The sequence below is a fragment of the Heptranchias perlo genome, unplaced genomic scaffold (genome assembly GCF_035084215.1).
Source record: "Heptranchias perlo isolate sHepPer1 unplaced genomic scaffold, sHepPer1.hap1 HAP1_SCAFFOLD_154, whole genome shotgun sequence".
Taxonomy (NCBI): Eukaryota; Metazoa; Chordata; class Chondrichthyes; order Hexanchiformes; family Hexanchidae; genus Heptranchias; species Heptranchias perlo.
Window position 1 is genome coordinate 490,236 of NW_027138796.1, and position 10,275 is coordinate 500,510.

The 10,275-nt window shown below is 52.3% G+C and overlaps 1 protein-coding gene across 1 annotated transcript; it reads right to left on the reverse strand.

Moving 5' to 3' along the window:
* Positions 1-3,618: 3,618 nt before the first annotated feature.
* On the reverse strand, positions 3,619-8,437 carry LOC137309231 (tubulin alpha chain-like). The gene is made up of 4 exons (XM_067977493.1): positions 8,302-8,437; positions 7,302-7,450; positions 4,397-5,077; positions 3,619-3,915 (listed from the first exon to the last, which is right to left on the reverse strand). The coding sequence occupies exons 1-4, from the start codon at positions 8,420-8,422 to the stop codon at positions 3,619-3,621; spliced, it is 1,248 nt and encodes a 415-aa protein (XP_067833594.1). The 5' UTR covers positions 8,423-8,437.
* Between the last annotated feature and the right edge of the window lie 1,838 nt (positions 8,438-10,275).

Sequence of the window (10,275 nt, forward strand, 5' to 3'; positions counted from 1 at the left end):
ATGGCATCTATTTTAATGCAAGGAGTCTTGCGAATAAGGTGGATGAACTGAAGGTGTTGATAAACACATGGGAGTATGATATTGTTGCTGTCACAGAGACATGGTTGAGGGAGGGGCAAGACCGGCAGCTCAATATTCCGGGGTACAGAATCTTCAGGCGAGACAGAGGGGGAGGTATAAGAGGAGGGGGGGTCGCAATATTAATTAAAGAATCAATTACTGCCATAAGAAGGGATGATATATTAGCAGGTTCCTCTAATGAGGCCATATGGGTGGAGCTTAAAAACAAAAAGGGGGCAAGCACTTTGATGGGAGTGTACAATAGGCCCCCAAACAGTCAGGGGGAGATCGAGGAACAGATATGTCGGCAAATCTCAGAAAATTGTGCAAATAATAGGGTAATAATCGTGGGGGATTTCAACTTCCCCAATATTAACTGGGATACTCAGAGTGTAAAAGGCTTAGAGGGTACAAAATTCTTAACGTGCATCCAGGAGAGCTTTTTGAGCCAGCATGTAGAAAGTCCTACAAGAGAGGGGGCGGTACTGGACCTAATTCTAGGGAATGTGGCCGGCCAAGTGGAAGAAGTGCTAGTAGGTGAGCACTTTGGTGACAGTGACCATAATTCGGTGAGATTTAAGGTGGTCATGGAAAAGGACAGGGAGGGGCCGGAAATAAAGGTTCTAAATTGGGGGAAGGCCGATTTTAATAGGATAAGGCAGGATCTGGCCAAAATGGACTGGGATCAGCTGCTTGTAGGAAAATCCGCATCGGAGCAATGGGAGTCTTTCAGAAGGGAGATTGAGACCATACAATGGCAACATGTTCCCGTAAAGGTCAAGGGTGGTTCCAAGAACTCCAGGGAACCTTGGATGTCAGGGGATATACGAGAATGGATTAGGAAAAAAAGGAGGGCTTTTGGCAGATACAAAAGGCTAAAGACGGAGGAAGCCCTAGAGGAGTACAAAAAGTGCAGGGGGATACTTAAAAAAGAAATTAGGAGATCAAGGAGGGGCATTGAAATGACACTGGCGAGCAAAATAAAGGAAAATCCTAAGATGTTTTATAAGTATATTAAGGGTAAGAGGATGACTAGGGAAAAAATAGGGCCCATTAGGGACAAAAATGGCAATCTGTGTGTGGAGCCGGCAGATGTAGGAGGGGTTCTAAATGAATTTTTTGCATCTGTTTTCACTATGGAGAAGGACGATGTAGACATAGAAATACGGCTGGGGGACTGTGATATACTCGAACATATTAACATCGAGCGGGAGGAGGTATTGGCGGTTTTAGCAGGCCTAAAAATGGATAAATCCCCAGGCCCGGACGAAATGTATCCCAGGCTACTGTGTGAGGCAAAGGAGGAGATTGCGGGGGCTCTGACACATATATTCAGAACCTCTCTGGCCACAGGGGATGTGCCAGAGGACTGGAGAACCGCTAATGTAATACCATTATTCAAGAAGGGGAGTAGGGAAAAACCGGGGAACTACAGGCCAGTGAGCCTAACATCAGTGGTAGGAATATTATTGGAAAAAATTCTGAAGGACAAAATTAGTCTCCACTTGGAGAAGCAAGGATTAATCAGGGATAGTCAACATGGCTTTGTCAAGGGAAGATCATGTCTGACTAATTTGATTGAATTTTTTGAGGGGGTGACTAGGCGTGTGGATGAGGGTAACGCAGTGGATGTGGTATACATGGATTTCAGTAAGGCCTTCGATAAAGTCCCCCACAGGAGACTGGTCAAGAAGGTACGAGCCCATGGAATCCAGGGTGCCTTGGCACTTTGGATACAAAACTGGCTTAGTGGCAGAAGGCAGAGGGTGATGGTCGAAGGTTGTTTTTGTGACTGGAAGCCTGTGGCCAGTGGGGTACCACAGGGATCGGTGCTGGGTCCCTTGCTGTTTGTGGTCTACATTAATGACTTGGATATGAATGTAAAAGGTATGATCAGTAAGTTCGCTGATGATACAAAGATTGGTAGGGTGGTAAATAGTGAGGAGGATAGCCTCAGTCTGCAGGACGATATAGATGGGTTGGTCAGATGGGCGGAACAGTGGCAAATGGAATTTAACCCGGAAAAGTGCGAGGTGATGCACTTTGGAGGGACTAACAAGGCAAGGGAATACACAATGAATGGGAGGACCCTAGGCAAGACAGAGGGTCAGAGGGATCTTGGTGTGCAAGTTCACAGATCCCTGAAGGCGGCGGAACAGGTAGATAAGGTGGTAAAGAAGGCATATGGGATACTTGCCTTTATTAGCCGAGGCATAGAATATAAGAGCAAGGAGGTTATGATGGAGCTATATAAAACACTGGTTAGGCCACAGCTGGAGTACTGTGTGCAGTTCTGGTCGCCACACTACAGGAAGGATGTGATCGCTTTGGAGAGGGTGCAGAGGAGATTCACCAGGATGTTACCAGGGCTGGAGCGCTTCAGCTATGAAGAGAGACTGGGAAGATTGGGTTTGTTTTCCTTGGAGCAGAGGAGGCTGAGGGGGGACATGATTGAGGTGTACAAAATTATGAGGGGCACAGATAGGATGGATACTAAGGAGCTTTTTCCCTTCGTTGAGGGTTCCATAACAAGGGGACATAGATTCAAGGTAAAAGGCGGGAGGTTTAGAGGGGATTTGAGAAAGAACTTTTTCACCCAGAGGGTGGTTGGAGTCTGGAACTCACTGCCTGAAAGGGTTGTGGAGGCAGGAACCCTCACAACATTCAAGAAGCATTTGGATGAGCACTTGAAATGCCATAGCATACAAGGCTATGGACCAAATGCTGGAATATGGGATTAGAGTAGACAGGGCTGATGGCCGGCGCGGACACGATGGGCCGAAGGGCCTCTATCCGTGCTGTATGACTCTATGACTCTATGACTCTATGAATCAGACCCCATCGATCAGACCTTCATCAATCAGACCCCCATCAATCAGACCCCCATCGATCGGACCCCCATCGATTAGAGCCCCATCAGTCAGACCCCCATCAGTCAGACCCCCAACAATCAGACCCCCATCGATCAGACCCCCATCAATCAGACCCCCATCAATCAGACCTTCATCAATCAGACCCCCATCGATCAGACCCCCATCAATCAGACCCCATCACTCAGACCCCATCACTCAGACCCCATCAACCTGACCCCATCAATCAGATTCCAGTCAATCAGATTCCCATCTATCAGACCCCATTAATCAGACCCCATCGATCAGACCCCCATCGGTCAGACCCCATCAATCTCACCCCATCAATCAGGCCCCAACCAACCTGACCCCATCAGTCAGACCCCATCTATCTGACTCCAATCGATCAGACCCCATCCATTCTGGGTTCAGTGATCCTCTTCTAACTTCTAACGTCTTCTTTTACACGTGTTTCTCAATCCCTTGTCGTGTATTTGTGGCTTTTAAATTGACACAATTTCAAAATCATTCAAAAATATTTATTTTCTTAAATATAATCTGTAACAACAATGTGAATTAAAGTCAAACCCCTTTTACTTTCTAAATAAATGCCATTTTGTAACATAAATGTGAAATTAAGTTAAACTTTTTACATTCTAAATTAATAAGTCATTTTGTAAACACTTTTTACTTTCTAAATGAATAAATCTTATTCTTCCTCCTCCGCCTTTCTGTCCAGCGCGGAAGAATCGACGGCCACCTCTTCGTAATCCTTCTCGAGTGAGGCCAGGTCCTCCCGTGCGTCCTGGAACTCCCCTTCCTCCAGCCCCTCCCCCACGTACCAGTGGACAAAGGCCCGCTTGGCGTACATCTTATCGAATTTGAGGTTGAGGCGGGTCCAAGCCAAGGAAATGGCGGTGGTGTTGCTCAGCATACAGAGGGCACGCTGCACCTTTGCCAGATCGCCCCCTGGCACCACCGTCGGGGGCTGGTAGTTGATGCCAACCTGTGGGAAAAGAAAATTCTTCAGATTTCAGTTGCACAGAATGGAGCTTCAAAATCAGAGCTGTTGGGAACCACTTAACGATCAGAAAGATAAATTTTTGAATCAGTGTGTGTCTTTGTACAAGAACCCAGCTCTGGTTATTCACTGGGCTCTTCCCCCAGTTTTCGAGCCTCAGTTTCTGATGGATGGATGCTGTGTAATGAGGCCAGATTCCGGGGCTAATTCCTTTCTTTAGTTCATCTTTTCCAATGAGGCCTTGATTTTTCAGGAAGCCTTTTCCTTGTTCGAGCAAGGACTTCTCCTTGGACATTCAGGGCAAAAATCAATGATTAGAGCCTCAGAGGGAGCTATTGTTTGGGCCAGGAATGGGGGACAGCTTTTGACCCAGACTGAACAGACGTATTGTTCACGTGGGATATGAGATTGTCAGAATCCATGTTTCCCCAGAGCCCCATGGATTGAACACAAAACCCACACTTACCTTGAACCCGGTCGGGCACCAATCAACAAACTGGATCGAGCGCTTGGTTTTGATGGTGGCGATGGAGGCGTTGACATCCTTTGGCACGACATCTCCTCGGTACAGCATGCAGCACGCCATGTACTTGCCCTGGCGGGGGTCGCACTTCACCATCTGATTGGCTGGTTCAAAGCAGGCGTTGGTGATCTCTGACACAGATATTTGCTCGTGGTAAGCCTTCTCGGCCGAAATAAGGGGGGAGTAGGTTAATAATGGGAAGTGAATGCGGGGATAAGGGACCAGGTTGGTTTGGAACTCAGTCAGGTCCACATTGAGGGCACCGTCGAACCGTAGTGACGCCGTGATGGATGACACCAACTGTCCAATGAGACGGTTGAGGTTGGTGTACGTTGGACGCTCAATGTCAAGGTTACGCCGACATATATCATAAAGGGCCTCGTTGTCGACCATGAAGCCACAGTCAGAGTGCTCGAGGGTGCAGTGGGTGACGAGCACGGAGTTGTACGGTTCGACCACCGCAGTGGAAATCTGCGGCGCAGGGTAAATGGAAAACTCCAGTTTGGATTTCTTGCCGTAGTCTACAGATAGTCTCTCCATCAGGAGGGATGTAAATCCCGAGCCGGTCCCACCCCCGAAACTGTGGAAAATGAGGAAACCCTGGAGTCCCGTGCACTGGTCAGCCTGTGGGCAAAGAAGGTACAAAACATTAAAAGGGAGCAGGAAATGGAATCTATCGTCAAAGGACAGTGAACACAGGACAGGAGCAAAAATACTGACCGTCCCTGGTGGGACAGGGCAGTGGGAGATGGGGAGATGGGGAGAAGGGAGATGGGGAGAAGGGAGAGTGGGAGATGGGGAGAAGTGGCAGTGGGAGATGGGGAGAAGGGACAGTGGGAGATGGGGAGAAGGGGCAGTGGGAGATGTGGAGAAGGGGCAGTGGGAGATGGGGAGAAGGGGCAGTGGGAGATAGGGAGAAGTGGCAGTGGGAGATGGGGAGAAGGGGCAGTGGGAGATGTGGAGAAGTGGCAGCGGGAGATGGGGAGAAGTGGCAGTGGGAGATGGGGAGAAGTGGCAGCGGGAGATAGGGAGAAGTGGCAGTGGGAGATGGGGAGAAGGGGCAGTGGGAGATGTGGAGAAGTGGCAGCGGGAGATGGGGAGAAGTGGCAGTGGGAGATGGGGAGAAGGGGCAGTGGGAGATAGGGAGAAGTGGCAGTGGGAGATGGGGAGAAGGGGCAGTGGGAGATGTGGAGAAGTGGCAGCGGGAGATGGGGAGAAGTGGCAGTGGGAGATGGGGAGAAGGGGCAGTGGGAGCTGGGGAGAAGTGGCAGTGGGAGATGGAGAGAAGGGGCAGTGGGAGATGGGGAGAAGGGGCAGTGGGAGATAGGAAGAAGGGGCAGTGGGAGATGGGGAGAAGTGGCAGTGGGAGATGGAGAGAAGGGGCAGTGGGAGATGGGGAGAAGGGGCAGTGGGAGATAGGGAGAAGGGCCAGTGGGAGATGGGGAGAAATGGCAGTGGGAGATGGAGAGAAGGGGCAGTGGGAGATAGGGAGAAGGGGCAGTGGGAGATGGGGAGAAGGGGCAGTGGGAGATAGGGAGAAGGGGCAGTGGGAGATGGAGAGAAGGGGCAGTGGGAGATGGGGAGAAGGGGCAGTGGGAGATGGAGAGAAGGGGCAGTGGGAGATAGGGAGAAGTGGCAGTGGGAGATGGGGAGAAGTGGCAGTGGGAGATGGAGAGAAGGGGCAGTGGGAGATGGGGAGAAGTGGCAGTGGGAGATGGAGAGAAGTGGCAGTGGGAGATGGGGAGAAGGGGCAGTGGGAGATGGGGAGAAGGGGCAGTGGGAGATGTGGAGAAGGGGCAGTGGGAGATGGGGAGAAGGGGCAGTGGGAGATGGGGAGAAGGGGCAGTGGGAGATGTGGAGAAGTGGCAGTGGGAGATGTGGAGAAGGGGCTGTGGGAGATGGTGAGAAGGGGCAGTGGGAGATGGGGAGAAGGGGCAGTGGGAGATGGGGAGAAGGGGCAGTGGGAGATGTGGAGAAGTGGCAGTGGGAGATGTGGAGAAGTGGCAGTGGGAGATGGTGAGAAGGGGCTGTGGGAGATGTGGAGAAGGGGCAGTGGGAGATGGAGAGAAGGGGCAGTGAGAGATGGGGAGATGGGAGATGGGGAGAAGGAGCAGTGGGCGATGGGGAGAAGGGGCAGTGGGAGATGGGGAGAAGGGGCAGTGGGAGATGGGGAGAAGGGGCAGTGGGAGATGGGGAGATGGGAGAGTGGGAGATGGGGAGAAGGAGCAGTGGGAGATGGAGAGAAGGGGCATTGGGAGATGGTGAGAAGGGGCAGTGGGAGATGGTGAGAAGGGGCAGTGGGAGATGGTGAGAAGGGGCAGTGGGAGATGGTGGGAAGCGACAGTGGGAGATGGTGGAATGAGGCAGTGGGAGACTGTGGGACGTGGCAGTTGGAGATGGTGAGAAGAGAGTGGGAGACTGTGAGACCCGGGGCAGTGGGAGATGGTGGGATAGGGCAGTGGGAGATGATGGGACGGGGCATTGCGGGAGTAGATGGGACGGGGCATTGGGGGAGTTGATTGGACGGGGTAGTGGGAGATTGTCAAATGGGGCAGTTGGTAATGGTGAGATGGGGCAGTGGGAGATGATGGGATGTGGCATTGGGGGAGTTGATGGGACGGGGCAGTGGGAGATGATGGGACGATGCAGTGGGAGATGATGGGATGGGGCATTGGGGGAGTTAATGGGATGGGGCAGTGGGAGTTGATGGGACGGGGCAGTGGGAGATGATGGGACGGGGCATTGGGGGAGTTGATGGGATGGGGCAGTGGGAGATGATGGGACGGGGCAGTGGGAGATGTTGGGAGGGGCAGTGGGATCAGGCAGCGGGAGCCAGTTCACAACTTACCACCTTCCGTATTCGATCCAAGACCAGATCCACTATCTCCTTGCCGATGGAACAGTGGCCCCGTGCATAATTATTGGCCGCATCCTCCTTGCCGGTGATGAGTTGCTCGGGGTGAAAGAGCTGTCGGTAGGTGCCGGTGCGGACCTCATCTGGGGGCAGGGAACGGAGAGTTAAAAGCCTGAACTCAAAACGTTTCAGGCACTTTGATTCAAGTCTGGCCATTTTTCTGGGAACATCTCTCAGTCCTGGGACCACCACCTTTGATCCAGACTGGAAATCCCTGACTGTCCACAGTGACTGGAGTATTGGAGATTGGGAGGTGAGGGGGAGAGACGATTGGCCAAGCAGCTTCAACTGTCGAGATCTCATGACCAACCCAGCAGCTGGAAGCAGCAAACCAGGAGGATGCCAGGAGCATGAAGGCCGTGTTCTGCTGTCTCAGTTGGTAGCTGGTGCGACAAATTGATCATAGGAGTCGCAGGTTCCATTTGTGGCCTGTGCTGGGTCAGCTGATCTCAGCTAAGGTGGATATGAGCCCTGATATTAACCTCAGGACCCTGGGTGGGGGGTGGGACAGTAAACAATCCACCTGGGTACCTGCTGCTGTTCCTTACCCAATAACTGCACCTGGCAAATGAGTGTATGTGGGGGATGGGGTTAAGGTGGGGACAGTACTGAGCTCAGCTGTGATGGTGCCTGTGGTTGAATTGCTTGCAGGGACTCAATGTTTGGCCTAATACTTGAAAGAATTGGTGAAGCACCGGAGAGACACGTGGGCCAGTGGAACCAGATTCTGGTAACGGGAAACACCTTCGGGGGAGGAGGGGAGATACTTGGAGGGGCCAAGACTTGGTCTGTGAGAAGGGAGTTTGTATCAAACAGCAACAAGAGGTAGCAGAACAGTGCCTGTCTGTATCAGGAGGAAGGACTGTACATGAGTAGGTGTATTGCAATGAGTTTAGTGACACACGACTAACCCATCAACAATCTCTCCCCTTACCGATCACAGTGGGCTCCAGATCTACAAACACGGCTCGGGGGATGTGCTTGCCCGCCCCCGTCTCACTGAAGAAGGTGTTGAAGGAGTCGTCCCCACCTCCGATGGTCTTGTCACTGGGCATCTGCCCATCTGGTTGGATCCCATGCTCCAGGCAATACAGCTCCCAGCAAGCATTGCCGACCTGCACGCCGGCCTGGCCAATGTGGATTGAAAGACACTCACGCTAAAGAGTGGAGAACACAGGATTATTTACACAGGTAGGAGGACAATGCTTTATACAGTCAGTGGAGGTGGAAGGGAGAAGGGTGTGTGGGCAGCAACACGTTCCATTACAGTAACCTGTGGATCCCGTCCATTCCCTGTAGATCTCACCTGCTGCCTGCTGGATCCCTTCTGTCCCCGTGCTATGTTCCACTACCTGTCGACCCCACCCCCTTCCGATGGACCCCTCTGCTCACGATGGATGTCTTCTCTCCGTGTGCGTTCCCACTCCCTATGGACTCCCTCTCTTCCTCTGGATCCCCCATTTTCTGTGGTTTCCCACACCCTGTGTATTGCAGTGCTTCCTGTACATTCCCACTCCCTGTGGACTGCCCTGTCCCAGAGGATTTGCCCACTGACTGTGGATCCATTGCTCAATGTGGGCCACTCGCTTCCTGAGGAATTCCCCATATTTCTTAAAGATCCCACATTCTGTCACTGACCACCCTCGTTTGCTGTGGATATGCATCACCCTGTGGATTCCCAATCTCCCTGTTACTCCTCTCTCCAGATGAATTTCCCACTTTCTCCCTGTGGCTGCCCCGAATCTCCCTGTGGATGCCCCCAGTCTCCCTGTGGTTCACTCCTCACTCTCTTTTCTGAAGCCCCTCCTCTCAACATCGATGACTGCTCTCCCTGTCGTTCTTCCTCTCTCCATGTGGATCCTTCTCTCCCTGTGGATTCCCACCCTCCCTGTGGGTCCTTTCCCTCTCCCTTGGGATGCATTACTCTGACTGGTTCCCTTCTCTCTCCCGACAGATTCCCACTCTCCTCGTGCATCACACTCTCTCAGTGGATCCCACTCTCTCTGGATCCCTTCTCTCCCTGTCAGATTCCCACTCTCCCAGTGGATCCCCCTCTCCCAGTAGTTCCCTCTCTCCCAGTGGATCTCTCTCTTCCTATGGTTCCCACTCTCCCTGTGAATCCCTCTCTCCCAGTGGACCCCTCTCTTTCTATGGGTCCCACTCTCCCTGTGAATCCCTCTCCCAGTGGATCCCTCTCCCCGAGTGGATCCCTCTCTTCCTATGGATCCCACTCTCCCTGTGGATCCCACTCTCCCAGCAGATCCTTCTCTCCCTGTGCATTCCTTTCACCCAGTAGATCCCACTCTCCCTGTGAATCCCTCTCTCCCAGCAGATCCCTCTCTCCTAGCGCACCCCTCTCTTTCTATGGATCCCACTCTCCGTGTGAATCGCTCTCTCCTATTGGATCCCTCTCTTCCTATGGATCCCACTCTCCCTGTGGATCCCTTCTCTCTCCCAGTCGATCCCACTCTCCCTGTGAATACCACTCTCCCAGTAGATCCCACTCTCCCTGTGAATCCCTCTCTCCCAGTGGATCCCCCTCTCCCTGTGAATCCCTCTCTCCCAGTGGATCCCACTCTCCCTGTGAATTCCTCTCTCCCAGTGGATCCCCCTCTCCCTGTGGATCCCTCTGTCTCGGTGGAACACCCTCGCTCTGTGCATTGCCCAGTGAGCTCTCACCATAATCTCCTCCTATTCTCGCAGCTCTTGAGAATGTGCCTCGTGCTGCCGCTCCCGCTATTTATACCCCGCCCGATAGAACCCTCCTATTCAGCAAATCGGGCTCTGATTGGTCTGTGAGAACAATGGCCTATTGTTGCTTTGTTAAACGTAGCGACGTTGCTCAGTGCTGATTGGTTCATTGTGTAAAAGGCGGAACCAAGAATTCGCAACATTCTTTTATGGGAGG